Source organism: Anguilla rostrata, chromosome 1, assembly GCF_018555375.3.
Source record: "Anguilla rostrata isolate EN2019 chromosome 1, ASM1855537v3, whole genome shotgun sequence".
NCBI classification, from domain to species: domain Eukaryota; kingdom Metazoa; phylum Chordata; class Actinopteri; order Anguilliformes; family Anguillidae; genus Anguilla; species Anguilla rostrata.
Window position 1 is genome coordinate 30991816 of NC_057933.1, and position 23822 is coordinate 31015637.

At 42.0% G+C, this 23822-nt stretch overlaps 1 protein-coding gene across 4 annotated transcripts; it reads left to right on the forward strand.

Annotated features, from left to right (window-relative positions):
- Positions 1–228: 228 nt before the first annotated feature.
- On the forward strand, positions 229–23301 carry ahi1 (Abelson helper integration site 1). Of its 4 annotated transcripts, none has more exons than XM_064334419.1 (27): positions 229–513; positions 2008–2072; positions 2622–2746; positions 3567–4174; positions 5011–5195; positions 5956–6142; positions 8881–9073; positions 9245–9340; positions 9506–9691; positions 9982–10134; positions 10627–10759; positions 11339–11462; positions 12375–12604; positions 13858–13964; positions 14313–14431; positions 14927–15057; positions 15974–16114; positions 16205–16395; positions 17267–17312; positions 17649–17728; positions 18044–18161; positions 19523–19578; positions 20175–20243; positions 20334–20496; positions 20584–20678; positions 20958–21037; positions 22231–23301. In XM_064334419.1, the coding sequence occupies exons 2-27, from the start codon at positions 2063–2065 to the stop codon at positions 22415–22417; spliced, it is 3813 nt and encodes a 1270-aa protein (XP_064190489.1). In that variant the 5' UTR covers positions 229–513; positions 2008–2062; the 3' UTR covers positions 22418–23301. The 4 variants fall into 4 exon arrangements, with proteins under 4 accessions (XP_064190489.1, XP_064190480.1, XP_064190485.1 ...); XM_064334410.1 differs by having other exon boundaries at positions 230–513; positions 17646–17728; XM_064334415.1 differs by having other exon boundaries at positions 230–513; positions 2011–2072; positions 17646–17728.
- Positions 23302–23822: the final 521 nt, after the last annotated feature.

A 23822-nucleotide genomic window follows, 5' to 3' on the forward strand; every position in this document is an offset into this window, starting at 1 on the left:
CAACGTTTAAGAAACCTTAACATCGTTTGTGAATAGTGCACTGGCCAAGAGCAGCTAAAGTGTTGTGTATAGCGATACAACGCACTTAGGCTACTTGTTCACAGATTTTACTTCGCTGTCACTATGTCAGTTCAGGATGAATCACACAATCACGGAACTAAAAAAATTAGAACGTTCGGTGCACACAATACGATGAGATAGATCATCGATCGCCAGGCAGTAACCAGCAAACACAGATCCCGAGATCAGTGGGCAGACCCGAAAACACAGGATTATTCCTTCTGGATTTCCCGCTTTCTTATTGGTGGAATTGAAGTGTTTGCTAAAACGTCACGAAGAAGGACTGGTGTTTGCCATGTTGTTGTTCGAGAAACCATCGTAACGGTTCTGATAGCTAACCAGCTACAGTTAACATAGAAAATTTACTCTTAGTGACTTAATCACTAGTATCTATATGTAGTGATATTTAACTGTCCATACGTAACGATATACGATGGGGTGCAGTTCAGCCAGGTATGTGTCACTTAGAAACCTTGCTAGCATCATGTCCCAGGAAAAGTAGTGGTTCCCTTTTTTATTTATTAGACTAACTCAACTGGCTATTTAATTAGTGATGCACACGGGCAATGACGTACATTACACTAGATTAATGGTTTCTTGGACCTACAACTTGTATAGCTAGGTGCAATCAGGAAAAAAATAATGCAAAAAGTTATGCTAATGGTTCAGTGTATAGCTAATCTTGATTTTTTCGTTACCGCGTTGATGTCAGGCAAGCCAACCCGCTAGCCAGCCAGCTCTAGCAAACAAAAAATCTGAGTAAAAGATAGATCTAGCTAGCCTAGCCGACGAAGTAACTTCGGTAACTATTGATAGACAGCAAGCCTGGAAGATGAGATTGCATTGAAAAATGAAATTACTTTGTCGTTCGCTAGTTTACTTAGCTAATTTGATAACTCATAACTAGAAATTCTGAATGTCGCAATTGGAAGGAAATATTCTAGCCGGTTTGATTGCCTACTGCTGACTAAGCATGTGCGTTTTTATTAAAGAATGAAGATAACAATAGGAAGTGACGCAATCAAACGCCACCTATGAAAATACAAATATGCAAACACACGCGTGTCGTACTAACGTTATGTTAAAATAAGCGTCTTGATATATTAGATTATATACAGTATGAATACCATATCATTAAAACAAGTATCGTAATTAATTAATTTGTTTATTATCCATCATTGCTACGTTGGTTAAAATTGAAGTTTCAGATACAATTAGTAACATTTCCTTGGAATACCAACAGAAGGTGTGTAATATGTTTTTTAAATGCACTTGCAACCTTTTAATCCAGTAGTAACCAACCCTGATCCTGGAGATCTACCATCATGTCGGTTTTCATTTCAACCCTAGTTTAGCACACCTGACTGTACTAATTATCAGCTCAACAAGATCTCTAGCTGTTGAATGAGGTGTGATTTGTTACAGTTGGAATGAAAACCTACAGGACAGTAGACTTCCAGGAACAGGGTTGGTTACCACTACATTAATCTCTCACGGTTTACTGGTGCCTACCTTAAAGATTCTGAACTGTTGGAGAGCAGACAGACCCCTATTCTGTACTGGGAAAATGGAAGTTTGGGCACCTTGGATAATCTAAACTATTTAAAAAGTTGTCTTTCACCGCACATGAACAGATTTTTAAAAAAGGATTAAAAAAACTTTCATAGTTACTCTTAAATTTGCTGCGTATGACATCGAAAATCATTTGGCAGTTACTTCATGATAAGTTGAACACAGCTGCAAAATGTGCCCTGTTTATCAAGCTATTGAAATGAATTTTGACTTAGTTGTCAATACTTCTTTTCTGCCTGTATACATTACAGTGTTGTCTTTTTGTTTATGATGGATATACCTCAGTGGAACATGACTGACATGATGTGATTACATTTTCTGTTTATTTTAAATGATACTTATATAATTTCGAGTAATTACCCTTTTTAATTTCAGCAGAAATTGGCTTTGAATGGATACTACTGCAGCATGATCTTTTCAGTGTTTGAGGATGCCAGCCGGTGAGTGAAGGAGTTTTGCAGCCTTGGGGGATTTCATACATCCATGACGTCTACAAATTAGATAGCTGTCATCAAACTATTATACAATCCTGACTTTAGCAATCAAACAGCTTATTTGAAATTAATGTGATATTATGAGATAAATCATTCAAAACTGTACACAGTCACTGTCTTTCATGCAGGCCAGTGGCCACCACAAAAAATACTGGACACTATGTGAACTGTCCAGCAAAAATCATCAACTGTAGGTCCATGGACTCTGATAATTGCTCCTCAGAGGAGCTAAAGACATCTGCCTGAATTGCGAAGTTAAAGATGCCCATGCTCCTAAACATGGTAGCAGCAAGCCAATTAAATATTTGCACATTTGCATGTGCTATAAAAGGCATCAGAACTAGGTACGTGCAGAAGAATCAGATCACAGGCATTGAAGATAACATCATAATAATATAAAAGTTATTTGCATGAACGAGAGGAGTAATACAAGTCAATTTGTGATAACATTTAGCCTATACATAAACTTAAGAAACTGTATTTCTTTTTTTCTAGGGGAGAGTGAAGCCAAAGTGAAGACAAAGGCCCTCTTTGATGAGGTTTTAAAGAGGTACACAGACCCCCCTTCCGAGAAGAAAAAGTCAAGGAAGAAGGACACCAGACCGGAAGAGAACATAGTTGTAAGTAACACTTTCACATGACTCCCATTTTGTCCAAAAGATCACCATGCCAGGTACACGGCGATATATTCCATCTGGGGTGGCATGGTGTTGCAGTGGATAGCACTGTCGCCTCACAACAAGAGAGTTTCAGGCTAGAGTCCTAGTCAGGGCCTTTCTGTGTGCTTGTTTTTCCTGTGTCCTTGTGGGTTTCCTCTGACACAGTGGTGTCAAACTCGTGCCATGGAGGGCCGTGTGTATGCAGGTTTTCATTCCAACCAATTAATGCTGCCTTAATTGAGTCCAATTACTCATTCAGCCATATGCGTTTAACTGCATTGAAGCACAGAATATAAGAAAATTTGTATTTAGACAATGCGGGTCACCATAGACGTCGGGTCACCATTGTGCACAAACCTGCATCCCTAATTCAGCAAATAATTTAACTAATTATATAATCAAGATCTGAGGCTGGAATGAAAACCTGCATACACACGGCCCTCCATGGCACGAGTTTGACACCACTGCTCTGACAGTCCACATGCATGCTAGGCTAATTGGGGAAATAGCAGGTGCTCTTATGCAAAGTGATGCAAATTCTTTTTCGAAAAAACATTTTTGTCACTTACAGCCTGTACATTGTACTATTGTTCTTAGTCTAAAGTCCTGTGAAGTCCTGCTATCCAATGTTCTCTGCGTTCTTTGGATCCAGTTTGGGTCCAGTTCAACAGAGTGTCTGAATTGGCTAGGCGCATTGATTTTGAACATTTTTTACACAAACATTTAGTGATTTTCTGTTACACGTGATCACAAAGTTTGTCTGGTTTTCATCCTCTCTCAGCTTGAGACCTTGAAGAAAAACTTGGACCTCTCCAAATCTGCCGAAGATGACGAGACGGTCTTCAACAACACGTACCGGCCCGAGGAGGGCAGCCCCCGCTACACCAAGAACAGACAGCGGGAGAGGGAGCTGGCCGAGAAGGCCAACAACGGCCACCCGACCGCGGAGGGGTCCAAGCGCTCCAAAATCCGGAAGAAGAGCACGAGGGCACTGCCGGAGCCGCCCCTTCTGGAGCACGCTCCCCGTCGCATAGGCCAGGACGAAGCGGAGGATGCTGGGAATATGCCAGAGCTCAAGCCAAAAGCCGAGCCCAAAGCCACCCCAGAGGGGGAAGGCCTCGGGAAGAAGGCGGGGAGGCACAAGAAGGGGCGGAAAAAAGGGGTGGAGGACGCCAGGGGTCAGGCGGCGGAGCTGGAGCCAGAGGACGAGCTCCTGCAGGAGTACCAGCAGCGAATTGCAGAGCGGGAGGAGAATGCGGTCAGGGAGACGTCGCACAGAAGGACGGCTGAGAGGACGAGTGATACTGAGCAGCGGACAGTCCTGAACAACGAGGTCGGAAAAAAGAAAAGGAAGAAGCTGAGGTCACGCGAGGCAGAGGGGGAAGCTGGGTAATACAGACACAACTTACATAAATTTGACATTAAACATAAATCTCAGTGTTATCTTCTGCAGTTAATATTATGATATTTAATATTTGTGGATCAGAGGGTATGTTTAAAAGTTTGATTGCTTATTTAAATGTGCAGCTGATGCTTAACTGTTGTATCTGAGATTTACAGGAATTTGCTTGCATTTTTTAAATACACATCAACAACTGCCACCATGTGGAAATAGATTTTTTATGTATTTTGGCACTGATTGAACAGCCATGTTCTTTGTCTTTAACCAACACAATTGAGCACGTTTTTCTTTTCATTATGTTTATATTTAGTATAGCTGCATGTATAGCTACAGGAGGGAGAGTTTAGCTGGTTATAGCCAGTTACCTTGGAACAGTTTTTGACTCATTCTTAGTTACACAGCATTGGCCATTGGGCAGTTCCTTACATACTGCAAGCAAGAGCATGTAAGTAACTTAAATTTAACACTTGTTTAATTTTCTTCTTGATTATTTGTGGTGTACATTTCCATTGCATTGAATGTGGGACTTGATGGGATTTAATAAACCTCACTATCCATTAGGGGAAGATGGAATGGTGAACTCTGATGCTGAGGGTTTCCTGCTCATTACCACAGTACTTTATAAAGCACGGTCCTCTGTCTTATAGCAACATTTCAATTCTAAACAAAAAAAAAACCCCACCCCATGTGCTCTTTGGGCAGACAAACTGAAATAAGTAACAGACTGATGAAACCTGGTCAAAAGATTGCCTTTGGTTCAAGGAGGAATGGTGGTGGTACCTTTCCTAGATTTGATTATTTTTGTTTTGTCCCCTTCTTGCAGTCCAGAGTCATTCATTGAGAAGCAGGGCGTCCAGGCTGAGGAGAGCAAACCAAATGCGAAATCAAAGGCTTTCCCTGACACGGAGAGAGAGGGACTGAGCAAACCATCAGCAGAGACGGAGGGGGCAGAGGAGAGGGAGGAAACACCAAAACACCATGGGAAAAAGAAGAAGAAACAAAAAAAAGGTATGTAGCGCATACTGAATATGCACAAGCAGCTGCGTAGGGAAGGAACTGTGTGTCTGTGTGTGTGTGTGTGTGTGTGTGTGCGTGCGTGTGCGTGTGAGTGTGTGAGAGAGCGTGTGTATGTCACACACATTGCAGTGCGTAAGTATTTGAATAATGTCCTCTGTGAGGAAACTGCTGCCCTTGTCCTGTTATTTTGAAAATGCTATTTGGGGAAAAAAAACTAAATAAAAATGCTTTGCTTTGGTGTTGGATGTCCTTTTTATACATAGCCCACCCCCCATTTTAGGGGAAAAACAGTAACTAGACAAATTAACATAATCTGAGATAAAGTAGACAATTTAGTACTTGGCTGCAGTGGTGAAATATAGTGCAGTTGTTCCATTTGCTACCCTCTAGACTAGTACAAAGGTTGTTAACTTAATGCAAGCTGTAGCAGGTAGCTATTGAAGGGAGATGGCATGCTTTTGAAGATTGTAAATGTTGGGCTGTTGTGATCATCATACAACCATAAACATATAGACCTAATTATTTTTATTAGTTTTATCTGTTTATCTGTTTTCTTCAATTAATTTTTTGTTTTAACTGTTTTAACTCTGTGGACATTCAGATCAGAGCCCGCTGTTGCTGTGTCCAGCGATCATATAAATTCTGTCTCCCATTGTCTACCCATCTGTCCAGCTGAGCACAGGAAGTGGGGAGAGTGAAACTTGTCTCATTCGGTATACCAGTCTGTCTGTGTGTCTGTCCCTGGCCTCAGAGGTGAGGGCGGAGAGCGACGAGGAGCCGGACGGCCCCGTGAAGCCTGCCTTCGATGACAGCCTGGTTCTGGGAGTCTACATCCACAGGACCGACCGGCTGAAGACGGACCTGATGGTGTCCCACCCTATGGTCAAGGTCCATGTCATCGACGAGAACACGGGCCAGTACGTGAAGAAGGAGGACAGGTAAGGGTTTCCCGTTGCCTTCCTGTGAACAGGGGACACGGTGTTCACTCTGCTACTTTTGGTGGCATTGTTCAGATAAAAGTGCTTTGATTGTTACTTCTGAGCTGTGACCATTGCCTATATCAGCCAAAAAAATGTTGATTCACCGATGTTCGTGCCAGCATCTGGAACCTTGAAGTCAGTCATCCAGCACTCATATGTGTTTGCCACTCAGTACGGATGATTTGAAGTAGCGAACAACATTGCAAGAAACTTTCATAATGCTCCCTGAAAGAACTAATTATGACCAAAGACGTTACATATTACAAGTCACAAATGAGCAAAAGTAAACATTTACACAAGTTTCATGTCTGAATGTGAACAATATGGCAAAAGATGAATGTTCTGCTGATCATCGTGTCGGGGAAATATATGCTGTGCAAGATAATATTGGCCACAGCTTTACTCGTTTGTTTCAACAAATTTATTCTGAGCCATTAGACCCATTTGTCCGTAAGCATAGCTTAAAAAAAATATCCAACAGCAGCGCCAGCAATTCAGCAGTGGCGCTGCGCTGCTACTACCTCTATGCAGGGGGAAACACTGGACTTCCCTAAAGTCAGTCATCACACAACAATGTTTAGTAGCTCATGAGTTGGTACAAATTTCCAGTTTAATTCCGGTAGGTGTCTTACAAGGTCTGGGAAATATTTGCTTGGGGTGCTTGCTTACTGGGCTCTTCCAGTCAGACAAATTCCATTCCCTAAACATACATTGTAATGTGACATTGCTGCAAGCACTACATAAACATTCACAGAAACATGCTGACAGTGACTGTCTCTGAGTATGCTGTGTCCCCACCCACATCACAAATTTGCTGTACCAAATCAGGATGTCGGGGCTATGTCACTTGATATTGGTGGTGACAAAGTGGCTCTATGAGAATTTAGGTTGGTTGGAAAAAATATTTTAAGGTTTTATGAACTGTTTCGTCAGACCCTTCACAGGGTTTTCCCTGGCTCAAAATGAGGCGGAGGTGGTGTAGAGGCACATTAAGTGGGGGGTGTGGGGGTCCTCCCCCAGGAAATTTTGAGCGTCAAACATTTAATTTCCTGCATTCTGGTGAATTTTTATGCGCCAATTTGTGCCTTTTCTGCACCAATTTATGGTGGAAATGTCTTTATGTAAAGGAATACACAAAATAGGGGGATTCATTTTATGTTCTAAATATTGAAGGGGACGCATCCCCTACGTCTCCCCAAAATATACGCTTATGCGTGCAAACATGTGCATGTGTACCATGCCTTCAACTGGCTCAAGCAAACACTTTTTACAAGCAACATATTTTAGGAGTTCTAATAATTATGATTGAAGAAAATGACAATTATCACGTTAAAGCATATTTTATTAAAATAAATAAAGATGCCCTGTTCAACATTAAATACAACATAAAAGCTTGTGTGTTAATTTACACAGTTAACAAACAACAAAGTTGTTTAGCATCAAATCAAATATAACAAGTTGTTTTGTTTTCATTTACAGTTCACTGGAGCCTTCTTGTGGTTGTGCACTAATTTCAGACCAGACAAATTTACCACATCTCGTCAGTAACATGAATTATTACTTTTTATACAACGACTTGGCTGAATACTCGATTCTGATTGGTCCGAAGGGTGGGTATTATTTCTCAGTAAAGGGACACCTCAGGCGTTTTAACAGTTCTAAAATCAATGCGCTACAAAATCCAGCATTCAGCAGTTAAAACAGCAACATTATTCTTTCGATTTTGAATTGTTGTTACGTCCCCTCCCATTTTCAGTGTCCAATTTCGCAATTGATGGCAACGTTGAATCGCGATTCTAGTTACTGGGTTAATTTAGGAATGCCAACCATCCAGCAAAATACAGAATCGTCCCTTATTTGGACAGTAGAATAGGCGTACCATATTTAAGTCATGGCTCCGGGGCGCATTTTCATGCGTATCTCTGTAAACGATTGCATTTGTAGTAACCGCTGTTTTGTAACAATTCAATAGTTAGTTAGCTAGCTAGCTAGCTAGCCGGGATAGCAAGCATGCCGTGAGACCATTCTGACCTAAAACCCAGAATTTTAATATTGGCTAGGTGACAAGTGACGGCGAACTTATCATAAAGCTAGCTGGCATTCAAACCCGGTTTCAGAGGGTCTTGGAGAAACGCTATGTCTACACTGCGAGACCGCAACATTTTAAAAAGTAAGACAGTGCTAGGGAGAAGAATTTGATTGACTTATGGTTTCATGCAGTTTTATTAAATAATGTAATGACAAAAATGTCCAAAATCGGTGCTAATTGTATTGTATAAAACGAGAATGAACCAGTTTTCTCGATAGAATCGTTGTTTTCACAGAATAAACGTGTTTTTCATGAAGACACCCGTCAGAGTTTTGTCGAGAGCTGGAGGCGGCACGAAATTTGACGGAGGAGGCCGCCACGCAATTCTCTATGCAGGAAAAACCCTGCCTTCATAGGAAATGTTCGAGATAATTAGCCATATGGAAAACTATGGGTACCATGTTCAATGTGTTAGAAAAGAATGTGACTTACCTTATATGTTTTTAGCCTGCCAGAAGTTTTATGGGTATTGTAGTGCTTATGAAGGTGTGCCATGTGCCATGTGGCAGACATGAAGGATTATAGCTGTCTTTGAAAGTCTCATAGAAAGTCCTATCAAAAATATTTTATGCGAGTAATTCTCTGTTCCTGCTGTTGGTTTCCTCAGCCATCGGCCCGTCTCCTCGTTTTACGAGCAGGAGACTGTGGACCACGTCCTTCCCATCATGACCCAGCCGTTTGACTTCAGGAAGCATAAATCGACCATCCCTGAGTGGGAGGAGCAGATCATCTTTAATGAGCGATTTGGCTATTTCCTCCAGGACGACAGCAAAAGCCCCAGAGTGATGCTGTTTTTCGAGGTGAGGAGCCGAATGGACGAGAGACGGTATTTCTGCCGATGCTCTATACGCAAATCAGATGGTGGGCTCTTTGAAGCCCTTCCACTGTACTGTACTTCCTTACTCAAAGATGTTCAAATTTCATCTCCCTTCCCGCCTTTATCATTTAATAATACTTTCGACATGTTCTAGGTCCTTGATTTTATAAGTATGGATGAAGCACGGGCAAATGTTGAAGTCGACTACCACGAACGGGGCTTCCGCAAAATCGCATGGGCGTTCCTGAAGGTATTGCGCAATAAGCATTTTGCGCTAAATCTTGAATAGCGTTTAAGAAAACACTTCATGTACCTGCGAGGTTCTGCGTACATGAAGTAATACATGCCTGATGTGTTGAGGATTGACGCGGTGCAGTTTCACATCGTGAACTCTGGCTTCACTCTCGTCCGGCAGCTCGTGGGCACGAACGGGGTGTTGAATGTGGACAGCAGGCTGAGGCTGCAGCTGTACTGTCCGCCACCCCACGTCAGGAAGGTCCCGCACACGGTGGAGGTGGTGGAGTGGTGGAGGCGTTTCCCCAGGAACAGATACGCCTCCACGCTCTACGTCACTGTCAAGGGCCTCAAGCCACCTGAACATGTGAGCTTGTCCTCCTTCCTTCTCCCCCTGCCCTTTCCCCCAATAGCACTCTAAAATCCTTGGGTGAAAGGACACAAAGCCTACCACACCATGTGAAGGAGGGACAACCTCTCTATTTTAGAGCTTGGATATTTATGTGACCTTTTTTCCACCTCTCTTTTAGTTTTTCAGGTCATGGCTTGAATTAAGTCAAAACAATAACCTAAAGAGTCAGTTCAGTGTGTAACTTGTCCCTGAGCTCTTGCAGCGGCTGGGAAGGGGGTGGGTGTAACGATGTCTCCGCCCCATAGGTGGACCCCAGCATGCGGTCCATGATGGCCCTGCAGCAGGAGCGGGGCAGCACCTCCTACAGTGAGCTCCAGAGTGAGCTTGTCAGGAAGAGCGACGGCCAGCCGGCCGACAGCAAAGCCCCCGTCCTGAAGTGGAGCAGGGTGCCCGGACAGGTCAGCCAGTATCTAATGTGATATCCAATATCTATTATAGGCTTACCAGCTTCATAGTCATGCAGGAGACATAGTATTATTAAATACAATGCTAAAAAGCCAGCGAATCATAACACAAAAATTCATTTAAATCCTAGGAAGTGCTTGACTTTGAATTTGGAACATTCAGGGATGTGAAAGTGTTTTGGTTTTGCCTTAAAGTGCTGTTCAGTAGGTTTATGCAGATTAGAAAATGCATTTTTATAGCATTGCTATACATCAAAAATATAAAATGTGAATAAAATTGGTTTTAGTTTTTTAAAGTAAGCCATGTGCTATAATTGGGCACAGTGTGAAGACAGGATATTAGATTTTTTTATTTTTTGTTTTATTTTTTGTATTTTTTAAATCTAAAATCATTCATTTATGATTAAAGTTGTTAAAAGAGTTTTGCCTAATAGAGACTGTAGGAGTGAGGCGCAATCCCTCAGTCACTCGGGTTTGGTCCCACAGGTGTGCCGCATTCCCAACAAGTCCATGCTGACGTTCCGCGGGGGCCAGATGGGCTGCTTCACCCTGCGCTTCTCGCCCGATGGCAGAGCCCTTGCTGCAGCCTGCGTCGACCGGGATGCCTTTCCAATCATCGGTGCGTATCTCAACACTGGGCCAGCACTGAGACAACACTAGGCCAAGACTGGAGCAGCATCAGGCCACCTCAGTGCTATGCTGAATACCATTTTGTCATTTGTTTACTTACAAATGAATGGCCAAACAAAAAGCACCAAGAAAACAAAATGAAAGCAGACACTAACCCAATCAGATTAGCTTTCAGCCAAGCTGTTGTCGCCCCTGTGATTGACCACAAAGTTTGGTCTCACACATGAATAGGCAAACAAAAAAGAATAAAAATAGATATGAAAAAGCCAGTCAGATTTGCGTTCACTGTGTAACTGTCTCATAATTTTCAGTGACAGTTTGGTGATTGAGTGAAAATTATGTATGCTCAGAATGTTCTGGAATCATCATTTCAATTGTCTTGAGTTTCATTTGAAATGAAAGGCTTGTTTTTTCTTAAAACATCAGCAGCATTACTGTATGTTAATGGTTTGTGTATTTTAAATTTATTTTTTAAACACTCTTACTTTGCTAGTCAGCTATCTGGATTCAGATGTATATGTAGTGTGCACTAGATTAGCTGTTTAACACTCCTTGCCCTTTTTTCCAGTGTATGAGATCCCATCTGGCAAAGTTCTGTCTGCTTTCAACGGCCACCTCAGCATCGTGTATGATCTCTGCTGGTCCAGGGACAACAGCAGTCTGCTGTCAGCCTCCTCCGACGGGACTGTCCGGTAAAGATTCACACACTGTTACTGCTGGACCCTCATACGCAGACACTATCTGTAGATTCACACGCTGTTACTGCTGGACCCTCATACACAGACACTATCTCTAGATTCACACGCTGTTACTGTTGGACCTTCATACACAGATACAGTACTATCTCTAGATTCACACGCTGTTACTGTTGGACCCTCATACACAGATACAGTACTATCTCTAGATTCACACGCTGTTACTGCTGGACCCTCATACATAGACACTATCTCTAGATTCACACGCTGTTACTGTTGGACCCTCATACACAGACACTATCTGTAGATTCACACGCTGTTACTGCTGAACCCTCATAAACAGACACTATCTGTAGATTCACACGCTGTTACTGTTGGATCCTCATACACAGACACTGTCTGTAGATTCACACGCTGTTACTGCTGCGAAGCACGCCCCCAAGTTGGGTGGGATTATCTCATGTCAGGTCAGGTTTATAATACAAATTAGACTATTCCTGCTATAGACTGGGGTCCACTCTACATGTAAAAGTCGAAAATACGAATCATGTTCTTAAAATATATTGCTGCTGAAATTAATGCTTAGTTGCACTGGGGTCATTTATTGGGTATTGATATTATGCATGTCCAAAAGAGGGCATTGGTATTTATTTGTTTTTTGAAGTCTTTTTGAAGTCTAGATATATTGCACATAATCCAAATGAATTTGGTTGCGTTTTTGATCAGAATGATGCTTCTGTGTGAAACCTTCCACTAAAAACTAAAATTTCCAGCAAAAAAATGGCAGGGATTCAGGCCAAAAAACAGAATAACAAATACAAATTGGCCAGTGTAAAGCAGGCCTCAAGCTCTTTTAAAGGACCTTCCTCATCCCATGTGATGTACCTCATGAGCCTCCTGCTTTCCCAGAATGTGGAACGTGGAAAGGCTAGATCGGATCGCCCAGAAGGTCCTGCCCCACCCCTCCTTCGTGTACTGCGCTCAGTACCACCCCTCCGCCCAGAACCTGGTAGTGACTGGAGGCTACGACTGCCTGGTACGCGTTTGGGACGTTGAAGTCCGCGACGTCAATGGCCAGCTGCTGCAGGAGTTCGAGGGGCACAAGAGCTTTATCAACTGCCTGTGCTTCGATGCAGATGGTATGGAATTTAGCCACTTCATCTGATCGGTCCACGTACTACCAGAGTCCCTTGGGCTTCTGTATTGTATAATTGTATATTATTATTTACAATATAAGGAACCTAAAAACACTCATTTGAGAGATGACAAGGAGCAGTGGTATAGTAAATCAAAGGCAAATGTAGTCTCATTTAAATGCAGGTCAATTGGGGAATGTTGTCTGCTTTGTGTTATTATGACGCTGATGTCGTCTTTGTCCGGAGGGATTCTACCTACACTGCAGTCTAATTCTATCTGTGATTTTTGTATTAATCTTTCTGTTACCTGTAGCTAGCAAATAAGCAATGCTAACTGAAGCAACACGAAACAAATTGTGTCAATTTATGTTTAAAACTATGTCCTATTGTTCTGTGTTTTATTAAATACACTATGTGACCAAAAGTATCTGGACACCTCTTGGTCTAGGGCTGTTTTTCATGGTTTGGGCTAGGCCCCTTAGTTTTAGTGAAGGCAAATCTTAATGCTACAGCACACAATCACATTCTAGACAATGTTGTGCTTCCCCAACAGTTTGGGGAAGGCCCCTTCCTTTTTCTGCATGACAATGCCCCTCCGCATGCAGCGAGGTCCATGTAGAAATGGTTTTGAGATTGGTGTGTAAGAACTTGTCTGGCCTGCACAGAGCCCGGTGTGGAAGAACTTGTCTGGCCTGCACAGAGCCCTGACCTCAACCCCATCCAACACCTTTGGCATGAATTGGAAAGCCAACTGCGAGCCAGGCCTAATCGCCCAATCAGTGCCCGACCTCAATAATGCTCTTCTGGCTGATTGGAAGCAAATCCAAGCAGCAATTGTCCAACATCTAGTATAAAGAGTGGATGTTGCTATAACAGGGTGGACAAACTGTGTATTGATGCCCATAGTTTTGGATGAGATGTTGGATGTCAGGTGTCTACATACTTTTGGTCATGTGGTGTATGCATAAAGCGTGGATGTACAAACTCTAGTAAAGAACCTATAATTAAATTAATTAAGTTTGGGAATAGTTGGAACAAAGGCCAGCATACATTGTCAGGAAGTGGAGGGCAACCAGGTCACACAGGGTCATTCATCCATTGTTAATGAGCATGGTTTGTACTGGGCTGCCTGCGTGCTAATTATGCAGCACAATGTGTTGCGTGAGCGCCGGGGTGAATTTCTTCCAGAGGGACGGTGAGTGTGTCTCACATGCGTGTCAGTGCGATGTCACCACTCTTGTGTCTCCATCCCCCAGGGCTGCGGATGTTCTCCGGGGACAATGTGGGGCTGCTAATCGCGTGGAACACATCGGTAGATGGAGATTCCCCCCAGAGCCCAACCCGTCGATGGGGCATTGAAAGGGTATCAACTCTCTATGCACTTCTCAGCTGACCATTATGTGTGCAATGGCTTTCCAATGGCATACTGCTTGACCAAATCATTTAACTTGGCCATTAGCTTGTCTTGAACTGACAGTGACGTTGTCTGCTGTATGAGCACATCGAAAATTGTTGCCAAATGCTTGTGAAATGTTCCCCTAAGATAAGAATTGAGTCCTGTGCATGTTTCCTCTGAAAGGAACCCCAGGGATTTCAAAAAGTCCTACATTTGGGAATAAATTACCCCACTCTGGCATCCTTTGTGCTGAAGGCCTAAATGCACTATAGCATTTATTGAGAATTGGAGAAGTAATGCTGTTCTTTCCCATAGGAAATAGAGGAAGCGGATTTGAAGGGCATTCCTGTCAGTACGCTGGAAGTGCATCCCAATGGACGTCGTCTGCTGATCCAGGCCAAGGACAGCGTCGTGAGGGTCATGGATCTGAGAATGTGAATATTCTGGGGCGGGAATCTATTTAAATGGAAATTAATTTCTGTGGGAAATCACCTTTGTCCTTCTGTTGTCCTTCCGTTGTCAGGTTTATTTACCAGAACAACCTTCACCATATAGTTATCTTTTACACTTACATTCAATTATATTCATTAAAAATATTTCCTATGTTTTCTTAGGGGTATGAATTGTATGAATCCCTGTACATCCTAAATACTCAAATCTGGCCCCTGAGGTCAGTAGGACTGCTGGGTTTTTATCTAACTGACAGTTAATTGATTAATTAATGTCACTGCCTGGCCATGAACCCACTGGGCTAAATCAGTCTATGATTACATGGGAAGAATGAAACCAGCAGCACCAATTTCAGGGCAGGATCTGGTAATACCTGCTGTATGATCGATAAATCTGAGCAGCCTAACACTGTGTCCGTGTGTGTGTGTGTGTGTGTGTGTGTGTGTGTGTGTGTTTGTGCGCGTGTGTGTGTCCTTCAGCCTGGCGGTGCAGAAGTACACTGGAGCAACAAACTACCGGGAGCGCATTCACAGCACCTTCAGCCCCTGCGGGAGCTTCATCTTCTCCGGGAGCGAGGACGGCATGGCCTACGTGTGGAACGCTGAGACCGGTCAGGACCCACTCTAACAGAATGGGAACTATAAACTGCAAATACGTTTAGATAAAATGCATTATCAAGATCAGTAAAGATTTTGCGACACTTAACAACAATATATGGACACATTTACTAATTACTACTGATTTCAGATGTTGCCATGTATCGTTTCAATATCACATAACTGTGAAATATATTTATCATTGTATTTTCAATGTATGGCAGTATATTTCATTTCTGTGACACGTCTAGCACGCAAGCAGTAGAGATGAGGTTTCCTCTCTGATCGCTTGGATATTTTTCCCCACCCTACTTGAATGAAATATGAATGACCAACAGATTTATAGTGAGATGGGTAGGGATTTATCCCATTCATCAACTTCATTGTTCATGAAGGGTTTGAGTCTTGCGTTCCACCCTACAGTATTTTATAGCAAATACAAAATTAATGTAATGAATTTGATGTAATTATGTTTGAAATATTTAAAATCATTATTGTCAACTGACTGTTAATGGTGGCCATTTTACATCACACGTGATATTTTCAGTGTAGAAATTTTTGCTTTTGGAATGATGTGTAATGTTGGAATGTTGACATTTAAAAAAAAATATTGCCACCCATACATTTCTGATGCAAATAACTGCATTGTGAATAGGGCTGGGTATCATTGGGAAGGCTGGCCAGGCATCCAGGCCACTGAGGACCACTCAACATTTAATATTCTCCTGAAGATTGCTATGAATTTGCAGTAAAACATGAGACTAACTAATAATATGAAAGAAGCATTTTGCTTTGAATATTGGTTAAAATGGATTATTTTAGCATTACCAGTGAAGTGCAGAGATTTTACAGGTGTCCAAAGGGTTGAAATGATTATTTAACTCAGGATGTGTTGCTGAATGAAGTGCCGTGTGCTTGCTGGGAATGCAGGTGACCAGGTGGCCGTGTACTCTGAGCTGTGCTACCCCACACCCCTGCGGGACGTGGCCTTCCACCCGCACGAGAACATGGTGGCTTTCTGCGCTTTTGGACAGAACCAGCCCGTGCACGTCTATCTGTACGACCACAAAGGTGTGTTGGAAGGAATGATACCGGTCCTATAGAGCTGCTGCTTTTTGAACATTTATGAACAAAATCGCATTTTTGTTTGTTTAAACTCAGTTACCCAGATGGAACTGGAGAGTATGAAAGGGATGAACAGGATTGGCTCAACGGACACCAGAACATTCCAGACCACGTCTAACCTGGCGGCCTTCAGGGACCCCACCGCAGCCGCTATGGATCGATTCGCCAGCACGGCGCGCATGTCGCTGAAGATGCAGCACGTCAAGCAGAAGCTTGACTCTGTTCTTGTGAGAATTTTTCAGTTTGAGCAGTTTGTATTCCATCTATTTTCATTGGTCAGTCAGTGAATCATTAAATCAGTAAAATTGCTTAGGCCTAGATTCATTGGCTTTATTGTTGACACAAATTAGTGGAAGTGTTTTTTTTTTCTTCTTCCTTACAAACATTTGTTTTCTGTTAAAACATTAACCTTTTGGGGCTGCTGAGTGGCTCTTCTGGTTAAGGCCCCATTCTAGTGCATGGATGGATGGCCACACAGTCTCGGATCAAGCCCAGACTTTGTCAGTGCCGACTGTGGCCGTTAGCAGTGTCACATGCAGTTGGTACCTGCACCCATTAATATCTCAACCATGAATTTCAAAGCCATTATGTGCTTTAGAAAAGGAAGTTGCTATATTGAAACTACAACGGTTTTCACGTGCAGGTGGGCTAGTATGGAAACTTGAGTGGCGGTTGCTAGAATGCAACCGTTGTCGTTATGTTACGTTATACTTTGTTATGATTGAATAGATCCATTGTTTTCAGAGCATGGTAAATTTAAATAGCAAATTGTGATTTAAACCACGTTTATATATTCCCAGTGGAAAGTCTTTCATTTTGTTTTTGTACTCTTTTAATTTTACTTTCAAGAGGCAGGTGGAAAGTCCAGGGATCAGAAAGTAAAAGTCCTGCCATGTGTTTCATCCACCCAAGAACTCAGCCAGCTAATTTAACTAATTAGTTTTACCTCCTGGCTGAAGAATTGGGCTAATTAGCAAATGCAGGTGATTGGAACAAAATACTGAGGATGACTTTTACTGTCTGAACCTGGATTTTACACCTCTGGCAGGAAACTCCCTAGCCAGTGATTAACACATTTACTGTTTTTACAAATTCTAGAATCCTCCTCGAAACTTTTCAGCAGTGGACTACCATTATGATCAAGGTATTTTAATGTTTTTTGTTTCTATTTTATTTTATTTTCAAATGTTTTGCTTTCTGTTTTTCTGAATTAGTTCACATGGGTGGTACGTCATAAAAAGTGTTCATTGCAGTGTTGGCCTTCAATGACCTGAATTTTCCCTACAGGGAGTAGTTCATTAACTAGCAGCCAAGAGCAAAGTAACAAATATGCTGAAATTAAGTATTAAAATTATGAAGAAGGGTACTGCCATGATGTTAGTCGGTAGCTTTAGTGAAGCCAGTTGAAGCCTTTTTTCTGTTGTTGAAAATGAGCACGTCCTGTGTTGGATTTAGTGTGTGGCGGTTTTTGCTTTAGCAGGTGGGGGTTCTGGCATTGGGAGAGACCTGTCCCAAGTGGCCAATTTCATGGCTCCTGGAACCAGTGTGCTCATCAGCAATGTAAGTCACCGGAGCACGGTGACCTATTTTATATACCCCACTTAATTTGTTCTCATAGTTTTATTTTTGGCTACCACAGAGGGACTTTTTCTTCATGCAAAAGAGAAAAGAGAACAATCTTACAGTGTAACAGAAAAGTATCCCTTTATTCCAGCTCTCATTAGTTTCCTGAGTTGTTTAAATGAAAGCTGAAGCACTGCACGATAGCTCCCGTGCTATGCCATGTGAAATGAATGGAATTAATTAAATGTGTCACCAAGGAGACACCACACCTCCTTCCCAGGTCCTCCTAATATTTACCTCTGCTCCTTTCAGATCGGCACCAGCCTCTCTCTGCCTGTTCCGTCTTTGCTCTCTCCTCACTCCAAGCTCCATTTATCCGGCTCTCTGGCCCCTCCTCTCGTCCCCCAGGCAACCCTGAACTCCCAGTCCCGTGAGTAGCATGGTTGCAGAGTGGCTGATTGTCTGTAAATCAGCTGGGTGTAAAGAATAAAGGACTGAGCTGGATAAGCTTTTTTAAATCGGACAAGCGGCTTCCTCTCTCCTGGCAACCAATTATGTTTTCTGATGTTATAAAGTTTAGGGCGCTGGAGAGCCATAGTATCTTGCTGGTTTTTGTTGTGACTCAATTGATCACTTCCTAACTAACTAAACTGATCACTTGGCTGATTATACAGTTAACTCACAGGTCACAAGTTACCCCATGTTCACACAGCGAGTGTTTTGGTTGATGGTTCACTCAAGTGTACTAGGCTGAGAAAGGGGCAAAAGCTTCCAGTTGTGTCCTCATAGCTAGTTTTTTTTTTTTTTTAAATAACAACATTACACACTGTATCAAGGTGTATATTTGCCATATGGCCCATCATTTAGTTTCTGTAGTTAGGTCATGACACTGAGCATTATTATTTGTTCCAGCTATCTCGCCAGCTAGCTAGCGATATATCTCTTTCTCTGTAGCTATCTAGCTGCCTAGTGAGTTTCTCTCCTTAGACAGCTAGCTAAATAGCTAGCAATCTCTCTATAAATCTCTCTCGCAAGTTAACAAGCTAGCGATCTCTCTAGCTCTCTCAATGGTGGAAGTTATTTAGCTAGTGAGAGAGATAGATTGATAGCAATAGCCAGCTCTCTAGAGGTGTAAATTCAATGTGTTTTGGTGTCAGTGTGACTGAGTTTTGTAGAACAAGCCACATATTTATAGTTGTATACATAAGTATTATAAATAGTCTGCTACTTGTCCTTTAAGTTTTTATTTACTCTTTCATTGCGTACATGAGTAAATCTGAGCGGAACTATTATTCACAAAATGGTGTTGTATTGGTTGCAGAAACAGGATGCTCGAAACTGATTGGCTGTTGAAGGGCGACGCCTTTGGCAACATTTCTCTGGCAACTTTTGTCACTGAGTTGCCCAGTTGCTCAGGTTTCTGGTCGGTGCTCAGGTTGCTGGCTGTTGCTCAGCTTCATGGATAATTAATGGACTTCTGGCCACTGGTCGAGCGAATAACTCATTGTATGAACACAGAATTAGGCTGCCTCACATTGTTTCATGGGCCAGTGTTAGTTTCTCAGATTTTAATATGAAAATAAAAACCAAGAAACTCTGTGGTTCTCCAGGATCAGGATTGGAGACCCTTACTTTAGGGTTATGGTTAGCAGCCATAGTGGTGTCCAGCTCACATCAGTGCGAAACTGGCTCAGTCTGTTCCGCACTGCTGTCTGTACGTAGGGAAGGTTGCCAAGAATGCAGGAGGGTTACTGTCAAGAGGCTAACTCTGATCTTTTACTCTGGTTGCAGGTTTTAGTCCCGTTGGCCAGAGATTCACCCGTGCACCATCTCTCAGGGTTCAGACGGTACGATCCTATCTCAGCCAATCTGCGCTAACACACTGCAGCGCAGTTTTTGTGTCACTGTGTTTGTGTTATTGTCTTGGATTTTTTTCGCATTGACTGACAGTTATGGCTGCTCTGTGAAAAGCAAACAACAGTTTGTACTTACATTACATTACACTTACCTTTTAAGACCTTTATATAATTGTAAAAGTCACAAGTTATTTTATAAATTGTCTTTAAGCAAAGTGTTTAGTGTTGGAATAGGAAAGACTAACCCCACCTGGAGTGGCAGACCAGTGGTTACTGCCAGAAAGGGTCAGTGTGTGCTGAAACATTGGTGAACGTGGCTTTACCCAGCTGTTTACCCAGTTATATTTCTATAACTGAGCATATTAAAGGATGGAAATAGATAACCCGTAAGGAATGGATAATTCATAATTACTGTGGGTTTTATGTGTTTTTGTCTGTTTCTATATTATTTTATATTCTGTACCTAAATAAAGATGAAAAGTTTTCACATAAATATGTAACCTGGTTTTCTCCATTGATAATGCTATGCCAAGAATTCTGCACTGAGAGAGATCTTGCAGCGTAACAGAGATTCACTTTCTCTTCAGAGCTTCCCTGATCAGGCGTCTTCTGCTATTCGAGTTGAAGCTGATTCATATGTACCAGTCCAGCAAACAGTGAGTGAATATCTGATTTGTTGCTGTCACACACACACCGGTCGTGGTTGTTGCCGGGATAAATCGGTGTCCCTTCCGCCCCCCCTCCAGGTGGTGTCCCTATATGACTACAGCGCCAACCGTTCAGATGAACTGACAGTACGGCGCGGTGACGTCATACACGTCCTGTACAAGGACAATGACAACTGGTGGTTCGGCCGCATGGCGAACGGACAGCAGGGCTATTTCCCAGCCAATTACGTCGCTGACGAGAGTAAGGGGTCTGGCCGCTGTTTATATTGACCAATGGAGCGATCGCAGGCATGGTGCCGGGCTCTAAGGTGTCTCCATGGTGTTTCAGGGGGGCTGGAGGAGGAGCTGTCTCACGCCATAGAGGGAGAGTCTATGCAGTCAGAAGAGCCGACCCAGTCAGCTGACAGATCGACCCCAACCAAGGTAGAGCATGGTGCTGGAAAGGCAGGGTAGAGATGCTGATGGCACCATGTTTTTAATGTTGTATTCAGAAATAATAATTAATTGAACTGTCACATAATAAACAGTGATGATAATGGTACATACACAGCTGTCTACCATTGCTTTGCCTTATGTTAATGACAACATTGTGTTTTTTGTATTGTCTTCTTCTGACTCTACTGTCTCTCCCGTTTGCACCGGGTGTGTCCTCTGACCCTTTCTCTGTCCATTGCACTTGTGTGTCCTCTGACTCTGTTACAGGTGTCAGCTGCTGTCAGCATTTCAGGGGAGCTCAAGTTCATCTCGGAGCAGGACACCGACGCGGAGCTGCCTGTCCCCACGTGAGTCCCAGGGCTGACAGTTCCCATGCCGTCATTTCATTACTGAGGCAATGCATAGCATATGATTTTAGGAAAACTACCGAAGACTTTGAACTCACCATGACACTTCCAGTAAAGTGTGTGCACATAGCCAATCTACGTATGTTTTCAGAAAGCAATTTTGTCTGTGATTGTGTAAAACAGTTGAGCACTGTTGTCCATGCAATGAATTAGATTTTGCCCACATATATGTACCCCCACTAAAAAATATTTTTCGGTATTTCATTGCTTATTTCTATAAGCAACACACTATACTTTCGTATTTGTTATTTTTTCTTTTAAATATTGAAGTAACATACAGCCGACTCTCGTTTCGCTGCGTAAGCTGACCTCCGCACCTCTTGGTTGAGTCTTGAGTCTACAAGGGCCGCAAAATCCTACATTGTATACCTTTAAGTTTTCCAAATCTGTAAAATGTATCCATTGTTATGCATTGTTTCTTCAAAAGAACATGTCCTTTGCCCTAACCAAGACTACAAAGTTATCAACAATATTTAGAATAATGGTAGCTAGCATTTGGCAAGCATCAGCATTCACCCAGAGGAGAAAGGAGAAGCTGCACCACAGATATGTTGCCCTAACATTGCTGTTGTAACATTTACTTAATTTGAAATTGATGCAAATCATTGTGTTTAGAAATGAGGCCATTTTGGATATCAGGCACCAATGACTTTAAAACCCTTAACTTGTTTAGAATTTGTATGTGATTATATTAGCCTCTGAATCATTCTGATAACAAAAGTTTGGCTGTAACTGAGACCATTACTGAAAAAAAATTGTTTTAGTTTGGGTTCCTTTAGAATTCTATTCATTATCTCTCGTACAGCTTGACATGGAAAGTGCCATATAGATTTCATTTTCATCTGGAGACACAGCCAAAGTAAAAATAAATAAATAAAATTGCAGTGACACAAAATATAAGTAAATAAATAAAATTCCTGAACACAAAATGTGATTAATAGTTATAATACAATTTAATGAACAGTACAAACATCCACTCCCTGAACTCGTAAAAAGGAGTCTGCCGCCACAAATAAATCCTCAACCTGTGGGAAACAGAGTGTGATGTATGTGGTGTCCTTTAGTGACGGCAGTGCAGGATTTTCCATTCCTGAGTCCCTGTTCCTATTCATACTGATCCATGTGTATTTTAGCGTTCAAAAAAAGAAGAAAAAGGTGAAGAAGCCAGACACCAACACATTGACCACGCTGGTGACCTCTGCCATGTCTGACCCCAGTGTGTCCAGCATATCCTCTGTGAGGAAGAAGAAGGCCAAAACCAGGGACAGGCCCCTCCCACAGAGAGGAGAAGCTAACAGTGCCTTTGAGCCAGACGGCTAAAGAATAACCAAAATCAACGGTTCCCAGGCTGTGACCGGTGGAATCAAATATGTTTGTGATGGAAGAGCAAAGCTTAATGAACCTCAGGATAGGGGAGTTTTAGCATGTTGCCAAACACTGGCTTGTGTGAGGCAATCAAAAGACACTTCTCCCCATTGCAAAACTCTGTGATTGGTTCAAGTCATGGATTTACTGTAAACATGTGGTGTCTCCACTCATTTTTGGGTTCATGAAGCCTCACTCTCCCATCACTAGGATTTAATGTAAGAAGAATTATATTCTATATGAAGACTTACCATGCTAGCAGTGGTCCATCAGAAAACATTTTTCTTCAAGGTTGAAGAACTACATATCTAACCCATGAGGTGAATGGAGTTTTCCCCATGTGACTAAAACCTGATGGAGATTATAAGAGCCACTATAATGTGGCTGACTGTTAAGTAATGAGAGCCCAGTTTAAAAGCCAGACTTTTTAGAATTTTGTTTTTACTTAGACCTGATTTAAACCTGCACTGAAAACCAGCCTGTTTGTTTTATTTGGGGAGTTTGAAGGTTTAATGTATCGTTTTAATAAGTATTTGGTACGTCTAACGGTATGCAGTATATAAATTGATTATATATGCTGTGTTAAATTTTAGTTGGTCTAATTGCATTTTATGTACATCTATTTAGAATATAATGCCATGTATTTTATATAGAGTTTATATTTTATATCTCAATGTGTTACGTAATGCACACTAAAGACGTGAGGATGTATTACTATTGAAGTTTTTTCTGGCATTTGATACATTTTTGGCTATATATGTACATGAAGAACAAAACCTTTTGTCTGCTTAATGGTACATATTTCCACACAGAATAATCATATCATACTACAGAACATCCTCAAGTAAATTAAGTAGCAGACAGAGTCTTTAGATTGCAGGTTACTTAATGATTACCACCAGATAACCGTGCAATTTGTATTTGGTCAAAACATTTCAATGATCTTGTCGTATTTATTTCTGTATATATGGGTCAAATAATTGCTTGAACATTAAGTAAAAATGTTTTTCAAAATTTTGCTGTGTCGATCTACTTTTCTCCAAATTTGGAATGCCCAGTAATAATTCTATGTGTGTACCATCACGGCATCATCCTCCATCAATTAGGTAGAACACAGATGAGCATGCTGATTTGGCAGAGGTCAAACACCATGGTAACAAGCATGGCACAAGAGGTTATGGCTGTGCCTGTTCTCTCTGGGTTTACTCCACTCATACCATCTAAGACTCCCGTTTTCTTGTGTCTCTCCTGTGATCTTGTTTGTTCAGTAGGGTCTGGAAAAATAATTGGGCATGTGACCAGCTGGGCTGTCAACCTGAATTTCAGCAGTTATCCTTCAGGTGTCCCTGTAGGCCAGAGG